Source organism: Manacus vitellinus, unplaced genomic scaffold (assembly GCF_001715985.3).
Source record: "Manacus vitellinus isolate BGI_N305 unplaced genomic scaffold, ASM171598v3 scaffold_16_pilon, whole genome shotgun sequence".
Lineage (NCBI taxonomy): Eukaryota > Metazoa > Chordata > Aves > Passeriformes > Pipridae > Manacus > Manacus vitellinus.
In genome coordinates this window covers 15,791,415-15,813,193 of record NW_021939189.1, presented here as the reverse complement: position 1 = coordinate 15,813,193, position 21,779 = coordinate 15,791,415, and the positions used below count along the sequence as shown (strand labels likewise).

Sequence of the window (21,779 nt, the reverse complement as noted above, 5' to 3'; positions counted from 1 at the left end):
AGCACACAGATACAAGACAACAGCACTGGGAGATTCAATCAAATTAAAGACATTACGAACATGAGAGAAGACAGACAGTTGTTTTTAAATCCTGAAATATCAAGGGAAATTTAGTTTACTTTATAACAGCTTCATGTTTTCTACATTTCACTTCTTTTGATGCTTTCCCCGCTGTATCTCTCAGGGTAGTTCTGGCCTCTAAATTTGGGATTAGGTGTTCCCAGGCTCAGCCTGCACCAAGCATACTGCATTAACATCCATCAGGAAAGCAAAATTTTATAGCTCCAACCTGTTCTGATAACTGGTGATGCAGTTTAACACAGGGCAGGCATTTAAATGCGAGGTTAAATATCCTCAGGGAGGTGTTTCTGCAGGCAGAGGTGAAAGCTGAGCCCCAGCACTAACCCCTGACACACAGGATGCTTTCCATCTATTTCTTTCCAGTAAAAGACATAATATTATGCCCAGACTGGAAACAAAGTGTAGAAAGGAGGTTTTGTAGTTTCATTGGGAATACTCAGACACTGGAAAGCACTGAGGGGCTAAAAGGCCAAACTGCTGGAAAAGGAGATGGCAGATGAACTGCTTCACCCTCTGAGACAGACCTGGGCTGCAGTAATGGCTGAAGGCGAGAAGACGTGAGGACATTGAGGGAAGGCAGCCTAAAACCACCTGGAATACCTGCTCTGTGTGAGGGACTAGAGAATGAGCCCCACTGGCAGCTGAAGCTGTAGCTCCTCCCCCTTCCCGATGGAGCTCCAACCAACACCACAGAATGGTTTGGAAGGGACAGTTAAAGATTGCCCAGTTCCACCCCCTGTCACTGGCAGGGACACCTTCCACTAGACCAGGTTTCTCCAAGCCCCGTCCAACCTGACCTTCAACACTCCCAGGGATGGAGCAGCCACAGCTTCTCTGGACAACCTGGGCCATGGCCTCCCCACCCTCATAGGGAACAATTTCTCCCCAACATCCCATCTAACCCTGCCCTCTGGCAGTGGGAAGCCATTCCCCCTTGGCCTCTCCCTCCACACCCTTGTCCAAAGTCCCCCTCCTGCTCTCTTGGAGCCCCTTTAGGCACTGGAAGGGGCTCTAAGGTCTTCCCAGAGCCTTCTCTTCAGGTGAACACCCCCAGCTCTCCCAGCCTGGCTCCACAGCAGAGGGGCTCCAGCCCTTGGAGCAGCTCTGTGGCCTCCTCTGGACTTGCTCCAACAGCTCCATGTCCTTCTGCTGTTGGACCCCAGAGTTGGAGGCAGCACTGCAGGGGGGGTCTCACCTGAGTGGGGCAGAATCCTGCCCTCACCTGCTGCCCCTGGTGGGGATGAGCCCAGGACATGGTTGAAGGTGCTCAGTTTGAGGACACTGAGCCAGGGAAGCTCCAGCCCAAATATGTGAGAAAGTCAGATGCTTTGAACAGCAAAAGCCTCCAGGGAGGGAGGCATGAGAACTCCATCCCCTATGGATCCCATGACCTCCATCACACCTTTTCAAAGCAAGGGTGCACTTCCACCCACAGCCCTTCCATCAACACCTGTGCTCTCCCACCAAAGCAGGACAACGGCATCAGGGAAACAGTGCTCTTCCAAACTTGTTTCAAGGCAAAACGGACATGGCCAACCCCCTCCATGTACACAGAGCCATAATCCATCTTATTATGGTCTGGTTTATGAGGGTGAGGACTAGATAGAAGGTAATTTTCATAATGAAGTTCCTCAGTTAAAGAGCTGGGATTAGCAGCACACCAGCCTGGGAAATCAGGCCAACAGCCAAAGGTAAATGAACTAATTCATCCTCCAGTGCATCCCCACCAGAGCACTATGGGGAGACCCTGAATATAAGGGGGTACCAATGGGTCCAGCCTCTGAACTCCAAACCCTTCCCAAAGCTGCAGCATGAGATGCTTGTTTTGCCAGCTACAATGGCAAAGCAAATCCCCAAAATCTCTCTGCTGGCTCCAGACTGACATCTACCCCTCAGTTTTGCTGTCACACTGTCCAAGGTGCAACGGTTTATCCTTCCTCCTCCCCCAAGGCAGATTAGGATGGAAGAGCAAAGGCTCCCAGGAGACAGTGACCTGTGCAGTGAAACAAGCCCTGAACAGAAGCTGCACCTTAACTTGGTACGACAAACGATCCGTATAACTGTGCTAACAAAAGCCTTTCAAGTTGAGGCAAAGCTTTTGATGGAGCAGTGAGTAAGTCCATGCCTCAGTTTTGGGGAGTTCCACTGACAATTATGAACTACATATTCCAAAGGAGAAGCGATGCATTAAGTTGCTGGTATTCACGTGGGAAACCTCGCCAAGCGGATTTCTCAAGGCCTGGCAGTGAGACGCAGCAAATACATGGACAGATTGCAGGCACCAGAGGAGCCCAAAGCGAGCCATCTACAAAGTGATGCATCTGCACACACACCAGACTCTGTGGGCACTCAGGATGTGCCTGATTGTTGTCCCTTTTAGAGCACATGTCTCCTGCTAACAGCTCCTGGTGTAGACCCTACCCAGGATCTGCTCTCACCCTCCACATCCCACATTGTTCTCATCCAATATTCACATTATGCCTTGTTATTGGGGAACTACAGCCCCAGTACCAGATGCTATTATCATCTTTAATTATTTATTTGATTGTTTTACTTGTTTGGAAGCAAAGCTCCTGGCTTCAAACTACAGCCCGGGTGGTTCTTGCTTTTGGGGGGCACCTTCCCTGATCAGATCCACCTGCTCTGACCTGGCAATCTACAGATAAGAAACTTTTCTGCTAGTCTGGGGCTTGCTACTCGCTGCTGAGATGTGCTGAATCTTCAGGAGAACTCTGTATGAATCATGCTGACATCTGACTTCTGGATGCACATAAAACCACAGAATTCTCCCCAAATCTCTTTGGTGCAGCAACCTATCAAGGGAGGAATCAAGATACGGATCAGATCTAGCCCATCCTAACTATTTTTTCCACCCCCAAAGCAGGGAGAAAAAGCTGCATTAATGGTAATTTTTAAATACTTGGACATACAGTTTTGAAAATGCCAGATAATGCTGGCATTAGAACAAAAAGATTTGGTCTCCAGTAAAAACTCTGTGTCTGCAACACAAGAAGGACGTGGAGCTGCTGGAGCAAGTCCAGAGGAGGCCATGGAGATGCTCCAAGGCTGGAGCCCCTCTCTTTTGGAGCCAGGCCGGGAGACTAGGGGTGTTCAGCTGGAGAAGAGAAGCTCCAGGGAGACCTTAGAGCCCCTTCCAGAGCCTAAAGGGGCTTTAGGAGAGCTGGAGAGGGAATTTGGACAAGGGCTGGAGGGAGAGGCCAAGGGGGAATGGCTTCCCACTGCCAGAGGGCAGGGTTAGATGGGATATTGGGAAGGAATTGTTGGCTGTGAAGGTGGGGAGGCCCTGGCCCAGGTTGCCCAGAGCAGCTGTGGCTGTCCCATCCCTGGAAGTGTTGAAGGTCAGGTTGGACAGGGCTTGGAGAAACCTGGGATAGTGGAAGGTGTCCCTGCCCATGGCAGGAGGTTAGAACAAGATGATCATTCACTGTCCCTTCTAACCCAAACCATTCTGCAATTCTATGATCTGCTCTATCCAGAACTTAATGCTTATTTTAGAAAACCCCCCAACTTACTGAAACTGCAATAAGAATTTTACATTAGTTCCTATTTAATTGCATTACTAAATAAGGGTATCAAACAGTGGGAAAAAAAGAGACTTTTGTGGAGGCTTATTTATCCCTACCATGGCTCATGGTTCAGTGTTTGGGAAAAAATTTCCTGTTGCTCCAGCTCCTGAGGCAGCATGAGGTTTGACTTGGCAGATACCAGGGAGCTGCATGATTTGGTGTTGCACAGAGGGCAATGAAATCCCAAATCCATCAGCATCTGACATGGGAATGGCAAACAGGACCCCCTGCTCCCTGCTAGCACCATATTCCTGCTAGTAGGGTGAGCCAGTTGGGAAACCAAAGCCCTCCCAGGCCCCCTCCTCTGCAGCCTGTCTGAAGAAATAGCCACTGGTTAACCCTGTTCCAGATCACAGAATCACTAGGGTTGGAAAAGACCTCCAAGGTCATCAGTCATCAAGTCCAGCCTTCAATTGAATCCCACCATTCCCACTAAATCACATTGTGCAGTGCCACATCTACTCCTTCTCTGAACACTTCCAGGAATGGTGACTCCAACACTTCCCTCAGGAGCCTGTTCTGATGCTCAACCACCCTTTCAGTGAAGAAATATTTTCCCAATATCCAACCTGAATTGCCCCTGGCACAGGCTGTGGCCATTTTCCCCTTTCCTCCTATCAAATGCTGAGTTTTGTGTTCATCTCCCCATCCCATCTCCTCAGTGGGCTTGGATCCGACTGTGCTGCTCCCACATGCTCCAAGAAAGTCATATCCCCGGGGCAATCTGTATTTTTAGGAAGAAAGATCAACCCTGAGGAGGGAGCTGAATATTCACAGCAAACAGCTTCCGTAGGCACGTGCCATCTCCTCCCTGAACAATCAGCTCCTCTGATACACGAGCAGCTTGGAGTGAAAACACAACACCTGAAAACAGAGAAACTCTCCAGGGAATTGGAAAAATCTCCTTTCCCCTTGTTTATCAGGCTTTGCTCTGCCTGTACTACTGGGGTTTAACTTCCCTGAAACCATATTAAAAAAGTCAAAAAGCGGAGGGCACACCATTCATCCTCACAGGAACAAAACTGTTATCAGAGACTTGCATGCTCGGATTTCAGCTTCTCCTTCCCCCCAGACATAATTACCAACAGTCTGTGCAAGAGAAATAGCTGCTATTTGAGCAAACAGGCGTTCTTAAAGGATAGTGACAGGCAAAAAGCAAGAGGAGTTTAAAAAAAAGAGTAATACAGCTCCTGGAAGGACCTTACACTTAACAGTTGTTATCAGTACATGTGGCTCATTGCCCAAATTCTTAGTTAACCAGCATTAACAATACATGTATTATTAAAAACAAAACAGCCACTCACCTAGCAGGTGTTGCATTTCCACAGTTAAAACTTAATTTCTCTGTAAAGTGACTTTTTCAGAAGTGAAATCTCTTCTCCGAAGTACATGCTATGAAACTGTACTTTAATCACAAGCCCAGTAGCACTAAAATTTTGAGAAATGTGAAAAACAATCATGGAAACAGGAGCTGCAGCCACAGCACCACCAGGGGCAGCAGGGGAGGGGGGATTCTGCCCCTCTGCCTCATTCAGGTGAGACCCCCCCCTGCAGAGCTGCCTCCAGCTCTGGGGTCCAACAGCACAAGGACATGGAGCTGCTGGAGCGAGTCCAGAGGAGGTCACCTGGTCTAGTGGAAGGTGTCCCTGCCCATGGCAGGGGGTGGAACACGATGAGCTTTAAGGTCCCTTCCAACCCAAACTATTCTGTGATTCTGTGATTTGGGCACCAGCTGAATAAACCCAAAAGCCCTGTACCTGGAGGGATCCACTACAGCCACTGAACCTCAGCACAGAGCTTGGATTACAAAGCAATTCAACATCTCCCTGGGGATCCTGACATTTGCTGTGGGGGGGGTTGAGAATGCAATAGAGCTTTTAATGTTATGTCACTGTAAGGATCCAAACCTATCTACAGCTGCCAATTATACTCATGTGCAGGAAGACGGGAGTTTCCATCCCTGCCCTTGGTTTCTCTCCACCTCTGGAGTGTTATCTCTGCTCCTGCAAATCAATAAAATGTCTCTGATGTAATGCTGAAACCAAACTACCCGTTTACTGAGACACACCATAAGTGAGCTGGTTAATCTTCACACTGTGGAGAAGCAGCAGTTTGTAGAGATGCAACAACCCAACCTCAGAGTGAGAGACTACACAGATTAATTTAAGATGACATAGATTCCAAGCAGGAATCTACAAAGATACTATCAATAGTTACTTGATATAACCCTTTGGTTACAGGAAACAATACTGGTGCTTCCCCACCTCTTTTAAAACACAACCATTGTTTGGTTAGGACGACTTAAGAGCCCAATGCACTGAGCTCCTGAGTAGTCCTAAACAAACAATGCATTAGTGGAACCATCTGTTTGAGTGACCAGCTGCAAGATGAGGTTAGGAGACCAACAGTCCATGAAAATTCACGGGCTGCTGGGCTGGCTGAGTGGAGCCAGATGGCCAATCCCACGTCCTGCTCTTGCCAGCGAGTCCGACACATGGGACAGAGCAGGGAGACTGGGATGGGGCTGGAATTAGGGCAGTGAGGTTAGAGAAGGATGTGGAATCGAGTCTGAGTGCTTGGAAAGAGTCTCACCTAGCACTTTAAAAGAGTGTTCTAGCTTATGGACAAAAATCTGAGAGCAAGATTTAGCAATTCACACAGTTAAGAAGATTTGTTTTCACCTTAGGCAAGATATTCAGCGCTGAGAACAGTCTTCATTTGTTGGGATTGTTCAAAATTTGCATCTTTGGCCTCTCCAGTGTATTCCCTTTGACTTTATGCAAATCAAAATCATGTTAAGAGTTACATCTTCTGAGTCAGAAGCTTCAGGTAAGGCAGCTCAACACTTGGGAAACGAGACAAGCGCACGCGTTTCTCGAGCCAGGGTAAGTTTTTACATATTTATATTCCAGTGGTGAAATGCTAATTTGCATAATGCAGGCCACTAAAACGGTTACTTCTTACCTAGTCTGAGTTCTCCAAAGTTCCCACACCCAATCTTCTTGCCCACTCTGAAGTTGGGTCCCACCATAAGAACGCCAGAAGATGCCGATGAGCTCGGTCGAGAACTGTGCCCGCTCCTTCCTGGCATTCCCTTCGTCGTCCGCTGCCTTTCATCCTTATCCCTATTAGGATGGTCCATGATCTTAGTGAAATATCTCTGCCAGCAAGCTGGCAGAAAGGATTTGGAGTACACACTCTTCTCCTTAGAACAGAAATTTATATCCAAAAGTATCAGTCAGGGTTCAAGAGAGTCATGGAAACTCATGGAGTTCTTTTGGCACCGGATCCAGTTTCCTAATGCATCTTGATAATGTACCAAGGGGTCGATTATGTTCTTGAGAACTCAATAAAGGCAGGTTACTTTTGGTTTCTTACCTGGAGAAAAGAAAAAGGATATATGAAATAAAAATCATTACTTTAAAACACCAAGAGAGAAAAATACAACAGGGCTAATGTCCAGAACTTTCCCGGCCTGAAGGAATTTAACAGCTATAGGAGAACTTTATCATTTTATTGACAGTTTTCTGATAAAAAGCCCCAACCTTATGAAGAGTTCTCAGTGCTGTCCATCCAGTGCTTGCTCTGTGTTCCCTCCCTGGAAGTGTTCAAGGCCAGGATGAACAAGGCTTGGAGCAACCTGATCTGTCCCTGCCCATGGCATGAGGTGGAATGGGATGAGCTTTAAGGTCCCTTTCAATCCAAACCATTCTGTGATTCCACTGGAGTTTCCAGGACTGATGTCACATCACTAACCAAAGCCATTCCAACAACACCAGAATGTCAGGTGGACACTGAGACACATCCCACCTTTAAAGCCAATGAGAAAAGTTTTTTTTCTTCTCACTTCATATATTTTTAAAGTGTTACGCAAAAGCCAGACAAAAAATACAAAGGGGCCAATGAAAGATGCCAAGAGAAGAAAATTCTGAAGCACTGAAGTAAAATTCTCCTTCTTTTTACCTCTTTCCAAATTGATCTAGAATATCCTGAATAACCTAAGTTGGAAGGGATGCACAAGGACCATCGAAGTCCAACTCCAAATCAACCTCAGATATATTTGCTAATTGAAACCGCTGTATTACAGATATGACCAAAATCAGTAGCCAAAGCAAGATTATTTTGAAAAAGCCAAAAGTTTCCTGAAAGCTACGTTCACACACAGTCCACACTGCTCACAGGATTTAATTATCCCAAAAAATGAGGTGTTGGAAAACCAGACATTCTAATGAAATTGCATAAGGGACTCATGAGCCAAGATCTTGGAAATACAGATAATCACTGAATCACAGACTGGTTTGGGTTGGAAGGGACCTCAAAGGTCATCTCATCTCATTTCAACACCCTGCCATGGGCAGGGACACCTTCCACTAGCAGGTTGCTCAGATCCCCATCTTCTCCAGCAGCCACATCCATGACAGGCAAACCGAAGCCTGACAGTTCCCCCAGAGGAACTGAAATAAACTTTCCTCCCATATGTCCAAACCTGGCATGACCACAACACTGTGGGTGAGCAGCTCTGGAGTACTCCAGTCAGCGACCAACACCCCTCCTGAGCACCTTATAATTCCTGATAACTTAGTCAAAAGGGGACAAGAGACAGATGCTTCTCAACCTCTGCAGGTTCTTCTGTGCTCAGGGACCAGCCCAAAGGAGACAGGCAGGAGCTGTATGGACCCTGCAGGTCCTGTCCCACAGGTGCAGTCCAGGGAGTGCACGGAAGATCAATATTTCACCCTGAGACTGTTCCTAGGACATGAACTCACACTGAGCCATTAGTGCAGCCAAATGGTTCAGCTTGGCCCCATGGCAGCCAGGAGGAAGTTCTACCACTCACACATGAAACTGAAGCCTCTGTAGGAACAGAGGGTCTGAGGGCACCGCCTAGAAGTACCAGTGGCAGTGTGTGAGCTTCCCCAAGCATTTGGCAGGATGAAGGGAAAGGCTGATGGATGCTTTGTCTGTAAGATGCTGCATCAGGAGATGATATCAGGTACTCTGGAGATGCTTGTGATGCAGTTCTCAAAATCTCTCCTCTTTCAGCTTAAGGCCATTCCCTCTTGTCCTGTCACTGCTTGTTCTTGCAAAAAGTCCCTCTCCAGCCTTCCTGTAGGCCCCCTTTAGGCACTGGAATTCTCCCTGTTGCTCTGCACAATGGTGGATCCCTGCAGGAAACATCACACAGCATCTCTGCAGCACATCCAGGAGGTCTGGAAATCACCAGGTCACCTGAGAACCTCTGTGTCACAGCCACACCACTTGTTTGGCCACATCGACCCAAAACCAGAAGTGTCAAGCTCCCAACACGCTCCCGAAACAACGTGTGAAACACCACTTGTGATTCAGCACCACACAGGCCCACACAGGAGAGCTGGAGATGTTCATGTACAAGAAATTATTTCACATAACCAAGCTTTGCTCGTCCCTCCAATTAATTCAAGATTTAATACTTAGAGCTGAATACGGATAAGCAGCAAACGTCCGTTACCAGCAAACTGGATGAACTGCTTTCTCATCAGAGACATCTCCACGTGCTTCAGGTGCCCTGCCCAGTGTAGACACAAGCACAGTTGTGTCTGCCCTGTGGAACCGGCCTGCAGGAGCGCTGAGGAGGCTCTATCAGATATCAGAAAAGCACTTGGGCTGGACCCCACCCCAGGCCATCCCTGGGCTGGTTTCAAAACAAATCCAAACAAAAAAGTTTTTGAAAAGGACAGTTAGTGAAACTACAGAATTTTGCTGTGGAACTGTAACCTAATGTGAAGATGACCTCCAGTAGCTGGTGGATTTAGGTGCTTCTGATAAAATTTAGAAAGCTAAAGCTGGAGTAGGGGAAGTTTTGGTCTTTATCTCTGCTATGGCAAGAGAAGTAGACACAGACCATTGCAGTCAAATGTTGTTTTAACTTTCAGTTAAACTACATCTTCCATGTGATAAAACATATGGGTGTGGTACTTGGAGACATGTCTTAGTGGTTGCCTTGGTAGTGCTGGGGGAACAGTTGGACCCAATGATTTCAGAGGGCTTTTCCATCACAAACAATTCTATGATGATGCTGGAGTGCTTCTAGGGCTGGATCCCTGAGAAAGATGAGCAGAACACAGGAATTCCAGGAGCAAAAAACAGCAGCACTTTGGAAAGCACACTTGATCCCACCAAAGCCAGAGAGGAGGATTTATTTCCCCAGGAAACTAATTATTTTCATCAAGGTTGGATAATCCACGAGCAACAACTCCAGACCTCAGAAAAGGAAACAGAAAGATGTCTCTAGCAAAAGCACACACCCTGCCCAGTTTACCCCTTGCTCAGCACATCTCAGATGGGACAAGCAACTCCGTTTTCCTCAGGCAGGTCCAGAGTTCCACCACGCGTTTTCTGGCTTGTGAAATAAGATGTTACCGGTTATGAGCTCCTACGCCTCCATCCCTCCCCCGTTCCCCATCTGGATGAGGTCTCCCCAGGGAGAAGGATGAAAAGGTCACGTCTGACAGTCTGCAAACACTAAACATCCTCTCTCAGCTGAAAGCCTCTCGCAAACAGGAATTCAGAGCAGTGATGGATGAGTGAACCAAGCGCTCAAGAACCTCTTTATTAGGGCCAAGCCTATGAGCAGAGCCCAGCTCTCAGCACATGGGATCACACACAGATCTCACACTGTGGTTACTATGTGTTTAAAACAACAGCAGTAAATATGGCATCAAGTATGGCCTTGGAGGACTAGCAAAGCACTCAGATTTGGAGGAGGAGAGGCAGAAGAATGAAGACCAGACTGCAACCTGAATTCAGTCTCATTAATATTTAAAGGCTGCTCAGAACACCAGGACGATTTCCTGCCACGATTCAAACTTCTTCATAACGATTTCCCTTCCTACCTTTCCACCCACTCAGCAAGATTGCTCTTCAAAGTTACTTCCATTTGAACAGAGCTGCTTGAAGATACTTTCCTAATGGTGACTCAGCCCAATTCCAGGATTCATTTCACTACAATACAGTTGGAGACACAGGAACAGTTATTTAATGAAAGACACAAGGCTTGAAAGGAAATCACTTGAAGCACAGTTAGCTAAATAAAAACCAACAGCTCTGTGTTCTACACACTTCCAAACACTTAGACCCAAGACCTAAGTCACGACCTCACCTCCATCAATAAAACCGCAGTGTCACAGCTACAAACCAGCTTCGAGATGGTGTTGAATCATAGAACCGTTTGGGTTGGAAAGGACCTTAAAGCTCATCTCATTCCACCCCCTGCCGTGAACAGGGACACCTTCCACTAGACCAGTTTGCTCCAAGCCCTGTCCAACCTGGCCTTGGACATTTCCAGGTAGCACTGGAAGGCAGCTGCTGTTGGTGTTGAGATCAGTAGCACAGTGCAGTGTGAAGGAAGCTTTAATCACTTTACCTCTTCCTTGTTATGGCCCAGACACTGCTCAGAGCCTCCTGGTTTCACAGGGAAGCCCTTCAGTCTGAGAGCAGCCATAGGATAGGACAAGTAAATGAGAGACTGGTGTGAAGAAGTCAAAGACACCCTTGTTCCTACCCTTCCAAGAAGAAGCTCACTTCCCTTGCACTCAAAACTTCTTTGATCTCCTTGAGTTACTCTGGAGACCCTTCTAGGATATGAATGAGAGTTGTCCAACTCTTGGTTTGTGGCATGATTTCAGAAATCTGTCCAGTCTGAAATGGTGAATGGACCCCCTCTACTTCAAATCAAAGCAAGCAGATCTAGACTGGGTCTGTGTGTGGTTTTGATCCATGAAAGAGTCAATACATGCCAGAAATCAAACTGCAAATGCCTGGCAGATGGAGCAACACCCCAACAAGCAGCCCCACAATTCCTTTTTTCTTCTTTTAAGAAGAAGCCTTCAAGAAAGCCCCATTTTCTGTTAGGATGGGTGATGTCACCCTGCTATCTACAGACACAGGACCTCAATTCCTCAAAGCAGCTCCAAGATCATTGCTTTAGGACAAAGTATATGCCTTATCACTGGGTTTTCCAACACCCACCCCATGTGCCTGTGTAATAAGTCTGGTGAGTCTCCTGATCTGGAGAGCACTTTCCAGACAAGATCTGCTACTTCCCACATGACTTCAAAGTCAAAATCCTCCAGGACTCTCAAATGACATGTTATAAACATACGGATGTGAGCTCATCAGCTTCCACCCTCAGACTGTGTAAAAAGTAGAGTCTTCAGCAGCAGAAAACTTTGCTAGCTTTACCACAGATCAGGATAAAGGGCTCATCCTCTGGAAAAGGGACAGCAGGGAACGAGGGTGCAGGGAACAAGGAACATGTGGAAACCAGGACATATATGATGTGTTCACTCACGTTCTCAGCATCTGCCAACTCATTTTATGAGCTTACACCCCTAAATTAAGAGGAACAAGTTGGCTTTGTGTCCTCTGCCTCACTGTAACAGGAACAGCTTTCGAGGTGTCACTGCTCTGCCTTTATTAAAACACAATCAGTAAACCCTTTGCTGACAGCTCTGCTCTCTTCTACAAGGACACAATCCACTGGCTTCAGGTCCCTTCACGCCTTCTCATCCCACTACCTCATCTCCTCCCTTTCACAACATTCCATTTCTTATTCTGCTTCTGTCCTTCCAACTGGCCCCAACAAAATTTTTCTTTTTCCAAAACCATCCTGTTACTCACTCCTGGCAAAGCCACTGTTCTACTAATGAGAAAATAAAAGTTATGAGATCTGCCCTGCTCCTGAGGAGAAAAACGAACAGATAACCAAATATCCTATCTTAGAGTCACAGAATCATCAAGGTTGGGAAAGCCCTCTAAGAGTCCAACAGTTAACACAGCACTTCCCCATGTCCCCAAGTGCCACATCCACATGGTTTTGAACACTTACAGGTATGGTGGCTCCACTACTGCTCTGGGTAGTCTGTTCCAAAGCTTAACAATGCCTTCCATGAAGAAAACTTCCCCAATATCCAACCTAAACCTCCCCTGGCACAACTTGAGGCCACTTCCTTTCATCCTGTCCTTCTTCCCTGGGAGCAGAGCCCGACCACCACCTGGCTCCATGCTCCTGTCAGGGAGTTGGAGAGAGAAAGAAGGTCCCCTGAGTCTCCTTTTCTCCAGGCTGAGCCCCCCCAGCTCCCTCAGCTGCTCCTGGTGCTCCAGCCCCTTCCCTGGCTCCGTTCCCTTCTTTGGACATACTCTAGCCCCTCAATGTCTCTTGTCATGAAGGACCCAGAACTGACCCCAGGATTTGAAGTGTGGCCTCAGCAGTGCCCAGCACAGGGGGACAGGCACTGCCCTAGGCCTGTGGCCCCACTATTGTGGGTATAAGCCAGGATATTGCTGGCCTTTTTGGCCACCTGGACACATGTTCAGCAGCTGTCACCAGCAACCCCAGGTCCTTTCCTGCTGGGCCATTTTCCAGCCATTTATCTCCAAACCTGGAGCATTCCATGGGGTTGTTGCAACCCAAGCACAGAACCTGGCACTTGGCCTTGTCGAACCTCATCATACTGGCCTTGGCCCAGCAATCCACCCTGTCCAGATCCCTCTGCAGAGCCTTCCTGCCCTCCAGCAGATTGACACTCTTGGTCTGACCTGGAAGAGGACTCTGCTCTTGTGCCTGGCTATTACACAAGCTAAGGAAGGAAGGATTCAAGGCTGAATGCTTTCTCCACTTAGCCACAAGAAATATCTTTTTGGGTTTTTTTTGCCTTTTTCTCTCCCACTCAAGAGCTTTTTGGTTATGTGGAGGGTTTTCTACCAGGAGATGCATTTCATGCCTGTACCCCAGCAGCACCTCCACACAGAGGAGATCAGCATTTATCTGTGCTTCTCCAACCAGCACTAGACTGACCTGGTTTCAGTGTCCTCAGTGTTGTGCAAAACAACAGAAAAACTGAAAAAGTAGGTCAAAATTCTCTGTTGCAGTTTCAAGCTGGGAACAGCACTGACAAAGCTGGTTGCAGACTATGGCGAGCAGGTGCACGTCACGTCAGATGCCCCACACTTGGGAGATTCCTCCCAGCCTTGAAGGCTGCAGATGCCTTTCAAACATTACAAATTGCTTCTGTTGAATCATTTGACCCAACAATTTAATCTTCAGCTTCTGCAGTTAGTTTTGTTTAGTGCTTCACAGGCAGACAACGAGGAGGCACACAAACAGTATTTAAGTCTAAATTGCTGGGAAGAGAGAAAGATGAACAACTGTGGATCACTATACTCATTCCTGACTCATGAATGCCCAGGACTGTCAAGTTGACATCCCCCAATTACAGTTTTTATGGACAGAGATGAACCCAAACAAACTAATACCCTTTTCCATCTGAGGGAAGTGAACTTCAATGAGGTCTTTTCCTCGAAGACTTTGTGAATGTGCTAAAACACATTAATTATATAATCCTCAACTAAATATGATGGCAAGTTCCTTTTCCAAGTAGGTCTTGGTTGATTGTTTCACCAAGAGCAATCTAAGCATTCATTCTCTAAGTTCATTCCTGAACTTTGCTCTCAATCCCCTCCACGCAAGCTCAGCAGGGAAACCAGGAATGCTACGGAGGGAAAAAGAAATTTACTTGGTAATTTAGTTCTCTCACACAAGGAGAGTCAAAACAAAGCATAAAGCATTTTCCAGGGAAGTGGTTTGTGTGACTGAGCTCGATCCATCGACTTCTCTTCCCCAGTTGAGTCCCAGCCAAGCACATGCCAGCAGCCAGAGACTCATATTCCTATAGATGTAACAAAGCACTAGAGACCATAATCTGTCAGAAAAAGAGGGTTAGTGCTGTTTATGAAGAGGTGGATTATGCTGGAGCAGCTAAGGAACAGTTGAATGCTCGAACAAAACAAAAAAATCCCCTAATGAAACCTGAGCTCTGCATATTTTCGGGCTTTTTTTTAGGCTGGGCAGAGAAAACACTGAAAAGCAACTGCCAGATCAGCTCCCCTCTATCTTCTGAGGCTTGAGCACAACATCAGACACCATCCCTCTGCAGAAAAGCCTGTCAGAGAGCCAAACCCCTGCTGTCAGCAGCACCAACCAACGCAGGTGCTCGGCCCACACACTGAGCCCGCCCAGCACCAGTCCCAGAGCCCTCAGCACCCCGGGGTCCTGCAGCCCCTGCCATGGGAGGGAACCCTCACACCAACAGCAGTTTTGAGATCTACCCTCCTGATTTTACAGCAACCGACCGCAGCTTTACAATCCAGCGTTCAGAACTGTAAAGGTCAGAAAAGACCACCAAGATCGTCAAGTCCAATCTCTGAAAGGCTTCTCAAAGAGCCTGGTGGTCAGGATCCCAGCTCTGCTCACAAAACAGGCTGTGTGAAGCCATGAAAGATCAGTTTCCAGCAGAAATAGATATTTATGGGGATGCTACAGAGAAAATGAGGAAAAAACTGGCAGCAGCAAAGGGTCTGCAAGAGACCTGGGGCAGGATGAGAACCCTGCAGACATTCTCTTCTCTGATATCCAGGCATCTTATAGACCTGTATTTTTTTTTTCATCTTCAAATACCAGGTTGCTTAACAGTAAAAAGAGAGGTGCAGACCTGCCTATGCCATCCCCTTCCTTTCAGACAATGGATTTGAAGAAGAAAGGGGAAAAGATGACTTCTAGACAGCCATGTACATCCATCAACAAGGAATGACCCATGCCAGGAGGGTTCAGGTGCATCCATGGTGGCTGATGGATGTAGTTTGCTGGTGTCAACGATGATAAGCAAGTCCTTTCCAAGACCACCACAGCAGCCCAGGCTCTGGAGCAGCCTTGGATCACTGGCAGTAAAAGTGATTTTGCAGATTTACAGCCTAATGTAACACAGGTGCACCTCAATCATCCACAAGTGTTTTATCTGCACATTGCCTGGCAAGGAAAAGCAGCCTGGAGGATGAACTGCAGACAGGCTCCAAGAGCTTGAAAAGACTGGTGAATTTGGCAGCTAAACACAAAAAAAGCCCCAAAAAGCCCCAAAAGCTAAACACAAAAAAAGCCCCTTTGCAGTATCCAAACCATGAAGTGCTTCTTTTCTGCTTTCAGAAAGCAACGCAAGTATCAAGTTCAGAGCCAATGCAGCTCTCATGGTGTGTGGGGCAAGGAAAAGCCTCCTATTAGAAGAAAAGCCCTTGTGAAGTTGAGGAGATGAGATCAGAGGAAACCAAAGACCCCTTGATGGCAAGGGTGGGTAGAAGCTGTGCTAGTGGAACTCAGCTCGAGACGACAGGCAGCCCTGAGGTGCTGAGAGGCCGTGTGTCCAGGGGAGCCCAGCATCCAGAAGGTACGTGCTTCCCCTGTGGAAGGACACATTTGTGTCGAGTGCCACCCAGTATCCACAAAAAGTGTCATTACAGAACAGTAATGAGGGGGTATTCAGATGGAGCCTCTCTATATCCCAGCTTGAGAAGAGCTCCAGGTCCTCAGGCTTGGCTTGGGGTTGCCAGATGGGAACAGTTTGCCTCCTTTCTGTCCCACCAATACCCAGGGCACCTCAAAAAGCTGAAGACAAACAAGGAGAATGGTTTCTTTGTTACCTCAGAGCAGAAGGACACCAAACCTCCGCCAAGTCTCATACCAGCTCCTAAAATGAGCTTCAGACACCACAGGCAAGATTCAGGATGAGCCATTAGACACTGAGCATTTGCACCTAATGGTTCAGGAGATAGGAGAACATCTGACCTCTTGCAGCACTGAGCCCTAAACACAGGAGTAAGGGCTCTCTCAGTGTCCAAGGGTCACTACAAAGCAGCAAAGCCTTGGAGAAAATTCCACTTCCATGCAACAGGAGTGAAGTTATGAAGCTGCATCAGAACGAGGTGCCTTCAGAAAAGGAATTTCATGCAAGTACCTAATTCAGTGCAAGGGTTTGGGCATCGAGTGCCAAAGGAAGATTCAGCCCAGCTCAGGTGTGTCCTGCAGGGATGAACAGCAGCCATCAGCCAAAGGACAACAGGCTGTAAGAGATGTCCATGTTCTTCTGTGATGCTGAGTACGACCCCACAAGAACTCAAGCAGCTATTCTTCACCACCACGCAGCCTCATACGAAGAGAGGATGAAAAGAGAAACCCAGAAGAAGGGAACATGTCCACAAACAGTTTAGGTGGGTAGAAGTCACAGGTACGCTCTGTGCAGCTAAACTTTGAGACCTGACCTGGCGGGCAAAGCCCAAACGCCCCACAACAAGCAGGGAGGAGGAGAACTCTGCAAAGTCTGCGTCACTCCATCCCACAGACTCTCGACATTGCCCAACAGGCTCGACTCCGTGTTGCTCATCACCAGAAACTCCTCCTAAGAGCTGGGGAACGAACTGGAAACACAGTGATGTAAGAGATGGTGAGCTGGAACAGCAGCATCTCTTAAAAAAATAGTAATGGTGATGCCAAAAGGAGAGAGATGGAGTGTACTAAGGGGAAACACAAGAAGAGTTGATACTTCATTATTTAATGTATATGTATTTTCATTTTAATGCCTGAACTTCACCTTCTCCTTATGTGAAGATACTGCCTTTTCCAGCAGTCATGGAGAGAGGATCAGACCACGCTGTCACCTCATGTAATGAGACATTTGGCAGGAATTCAACTGACATCACCTACATATTTTGTTTGCAACTAAACCATGTCTTGAAAAAGAAACTACATACCTAAGACCTGCCAGGGGAGAGAAACCTGCCCCAGCCTTTAATGTGCTGTTTATTTGGAGGCAAATTGCTGTTGGACAGGGGTGACTGACCTCTGCACCTGGTTACAAGGTTTAGAGCACAAGGGAGTTGAAAAGGTAAGAACCAAGATTCCTGAGTAATAAATCCTGCTCGTTTGGGCTTAATAAATATGTTGCTTCAGACTCTGTAAACAAATCTTACCTGTGCTGCCAGTGCCCTGCTCCCCTGCCAGCACCTTCTTCTCTCCCATCTCTGTTTCTGGTAGAGGAAGGTTTTGATTGGGACAGATCATTTCCATTAAAAACTGACAGAGATTGATATTTAAGGCACTGTTACACTCAAAGCCTGAAACCTGCAGCAATTTGTCTTCCCTTCCTGCTATGGGATTATAAAAACTCCATGAAGTCAACACTGCAGCCCCACAACAAACTGTCGAAAAAACCCACCTATCCCACAGGGCAGCATCCTCACAGCACATAAAGAACCACCCCTTCCTTTTTCTCTGAGATTTAGGATTCCTTTGTTCAGATCTCCCAAGCTCTGTGTCCTGATGAAGCAGTTCAGCTGTCAGAAGAAATGGATTTGGATTGAAAGATGCCAGGAATTACCCGCAGAACAAGCAAAATACCCACTGGAGAAGCACAACTCCCTCGCAGGAGGGCCAGAAGACGTTTAGATCCTGCGTCCTGCCTTTTAAAATTTCATTTATTTTATTTTTCTTCATTTATTTCTAAACAAAGCAAAGGTTGCTCTGTTTGCTGGCGGAGGAGCTGCCTCCTCCCCAGTGCAAGGTCCAGCCTCGGTTACTGGTTTCATTCTGTGCCTGCCATGGCTACACCCACACAAACCTCATCCATAAAAACCTGCACTTCCTCGGCAGAGCAATCAGGCACCCTAATCCCCAGATACACAGTCAGACAGTTGCGTTTGTTCACAGAAAGTAAATGTTTGTGCCGAGTTCCTTCCTCAATCTGGCAAGGAAGTGCCCGGAGCACCCGCCCGCAGGGGGAAGCCAAGCAGAAGCCATTGATACTCCAGAGAGCAGCTACACGGCTTTAAAAAAACATAATACTTGAAGGTTTCTGTGGTTGGTTGGTTTTCTGGGGGTTTTCTTCTGCAAATCTCAAGGTAGGGAGTTGTCAGCACCTTAAAAGCCTCCGCGTGCTAGATGGGTGGTTTAGCTTCCTCCAGATTAACTGGAAGCACCCTCCAATACCTGTCATTTTTCTCCCTGTGATTCTCAAGTGCATATTCTTTCTATAATCACCCTGAAATGAGGTCCATGCACTAGGACAGGTGAAACAGCATCAGGGAAAGCAGCCACTCTACATCAGCATCCCTGTGAAACCACTCGGCACACCAGGACACGTCAGGGTGGCACGAGCAGCATCAGAGATGGCAACAAACGCTCTGGTTTCTCACAGTGACAGTCTGGAGAAGCTCTAGAGGTGTTTTCTGCCTGTACCCATCCAGCCTTCACGCACCATCAAGCTCATCAAATTTCCCCCCTTAAGCTCCCACTGATGGGGCAAACTTAAATTTGTGAAGGCGCAGCCTGGTTACGAGACATCACCATCCCTTCCTCATTCACACTCTTCTGAACACAGGTTGACAAACAGGGATGCTCAGACATCACCTGCCTTTGCACCACATGATGGAGAATGTGCCCAAGAGGGTGTTAATGCCTGCAAGGACATCTGGCAATCCCCAAAATCCCTGCATGTCATGAAAAACAGCATGAAGCTGTGTCAGGGGAGGGTCAGGTTGGATGGAAAAGGTTCTTCCCCCAGAGGGTAGTTGGGGACTGAACAGGTTCCCCAGGGCAGTTGTCACAGCCCCAAGGCTGCCAGAGCTCAAGGAGGGTTTGGGCAATGCTCTCAGGGACATGGTGGGACTGTTGGGGTGTCCTGGGCAGGGCCAGGAGTTAGACTGGATGATTCTTGTGAGTTCCTTCCAACTCAGAATATTCTATGATCTATGATATTTCAAGCCACAAAACTAACTCCAAAGCCATATCCAGCTTCCACAGGACATTTATTTTCATTATCAAAGCCGGATATTCACCGATGCTGCTGTACCAAGGTCATGGTAGCAGATTTAATTCACACCAACCTCTGCCACTGCCACTGATAACGCTTTATCTGCACCTCAGCACTGTCCAACCACCTGATGCTCATCCCTCAGGTCAATAAGGCACCTAGGTAGTGAGCAAACACTTCAGCCACCTTTCTGCCAGGTCACCTCACCATTTTGGTTACTTCCATTCAGATCTGAACTCCCCAGTGCCAGAAGAGGATTCCCACTGAAGCTCTGCAACATCCTGAAGGATGATTCTTGATTCTCAACCCATGGCACGTCCAGCTCCGAGCAAGGATAGCGCGTGGCAGGAACAGGCAGTGCTGACACAAATGTTCAAGCTCATGATGCATCTGATGGAGCAACGTCAGCTTAAGGAAATGGCCTTCAAACCAGCAGGGAAAGAAGCTGAAGACATGTCTCAGTTTCTGAGAGGTAATTTTACATGACAGCTTTTCCTGCTTCCCTCCTTTCCCTTGTGTTGAGGACTTTGCACAGGTCACGGCCTGGCTCCTCTGTTTGCTGTAAACTCCAGACATGCCCATGTAAAGGGAATATTGCGCCAAAATAAACAAATCTGCCACCCACCTGTGGTCCAGAGATCTATTAGGAAGGAAAGGCAACGCACATACCACTAAAACTATAAATACCCTGGTATGGACAAGAGTGAAGTCCTGTGGTTAACAACATCCAGGATTTTTCTCCATTCCCCCCCAGCTTCTCTGGCCAACATGGGCCAGGGCCTCACCACCCTTACACCCAACAATTTTTTCCCAGTATCCAATCTAACCCTGCCCTCTGGCAGTGGGAAGCACTGTCACCCAGGCCCTTGTCCAAAGTCTGTCATCCAGATCTCCTGGAGCCCCTTTAGGCACTGGAAGGGGCTCTAAGATCTCCCTGGAGCCTTTTCATCTCCAGGAGAACACCCCCAGCTCTCCCAGCCTGTCTCCAGAGCAGCTCCACCTCCTCCTGCTGTTGGACCCCAGAGTTGGAGGCAGCACTGCAGGGGGGTCTCACCAGAGCAGGGCAAGGGGCAGAATCCCCCCCTCCCCTGCTGCCCACGCTGTGGGATCAGCCCAGGGCTTATGGGTCCCAGCACACACAGCCAGGGTGTGTTGAGCTTCTCATCAACCAACCCCCCAGGTCCCTCTCCCTAGGGCTGCTCTCCAACCATTCTTCCTCAGCCTGTGTTTGTGCTGGGATTGCCCCGGCTCAGGGGCATCTCTTCCCATCTCTTCCCTCCTCTGTGCCTACCACACTGCAGAGTTGGCATCAATCCCATTTGACAAAGAATTCAAAACCAAATTTCTCCCCTGATGCTAAAGCCAAAGGAGACCTATCCACATGTGTTCCCTCACTGGGGAAAACAATGAAGCACCAGCTCAGTTATGCAGTGTAACACAGAGGAATCCACATGGGAGAGGAGTCACTCATCCCTGTCCAGAAGAAAAGCTTCACAGCTTGGGCCTTATTAGATACTGGATTATCCAAACACTGAAACCACATTTCCTAAGCTGTCCTTGAAGTCATTTACTCTGGCAGTAGAGCAACAGAAGCTGTAGGAAGGAAGTGCAGCTCCGTGCTACTGTATTTCCCATCCTAGAATGACTTAAAAATCAGTGACACTGTAGAGAGAAGCCTAAAGGTTTCTCAAGAACCAAAAGTGCTGTGAGATAAGACAACTTGGATGAGTTTGGTGCAGACAGATTAGCAAACACCTGATGGATTCCTTGGATTAGAGAAACCAAAGCCAATGCCCAGCAAGGAAACAAACTGTGAGCAAGGAGTGACAATCAGAGGGTCCCCTGGTCCTTGAAGCTGGAAGAGAAAGCTGTTTGTTCTACCCACTCACACTCAGAGTTAGACTTCAGAGTTTTTATCTCTTAAAACAAAGCAGAGATGCCACATGGGTACTTGCAGAGATCTTTAGCCAAGGAAAGCACATCCTGATGATAATATTCCTCTGTCTGGCAACACATGGCCTTGGACTAATCCCAACTGGCAGATTCCTTCATGTCGAGCTGTAGCACTTATTTCACAAGCACCAATGTCACTGAGCAGAGAGACAAGAGCTTTTTCCATCCTATTAGTTTTGATATCAAATAAAACAAGAAGTGGAGGTTTGGTCCCATGCAGGACTTGCCTCCTAACCATGGGAGAAGTCAGAGATGCCACCAAGCCTCTTTCTGTCCTCTGAAAGGCACCAACCTCTGATCCAAATCCTTCCCCACCACCATATCTTCACTTAAATACAGGTTGAGTCTCTAAGAATCCCTTGCTGGAACCCTGCCTCCGTCAACCACAAATCCCTTTTAGGTACTACCTTAAACTCTATTTCCAAGATTAATTACTCCATTACAGCGCCTGTTCCCCTTCCATGCCAACAACATAACCTTGAGAAAG

The 21,779-nt window shown here is 47.5% G+C and overlaps 1 protein-coding gene across 3 annotated transcripts in view; it reads right to left on the bottom strand.

Moving 5' to 3' along the window:
* The window catches only part of CSNK1G1 (casein kinase 1 gamma 1), an 81,672-nt gene that overhangs the window by 53,529 nt on the left and 6,364 nt on the right, over positions 1 to 21,779 (bottom strand). For 2 of the 3 annotated variants that reach the window (XM_008924107.4, XM_008924106.4), the window contains exon 2: positions 6,633 to 7,046. In XM_008924107.4, coding sequence (XP_008922355.2) covers positions 6,633 to 6,810 — 178 coding nt within the window. In that variant the 5' untranslated portion in view covers positions 6,811 to 7,046. Of the gene's footprint in view, positions 1 to 6,632; positions 7,047 to 7,213; positions 7,328 to 21,779 lie in introns of those variants that run through there. The other variant, XM_018069854.3, reaches the window with a different exon arrangement.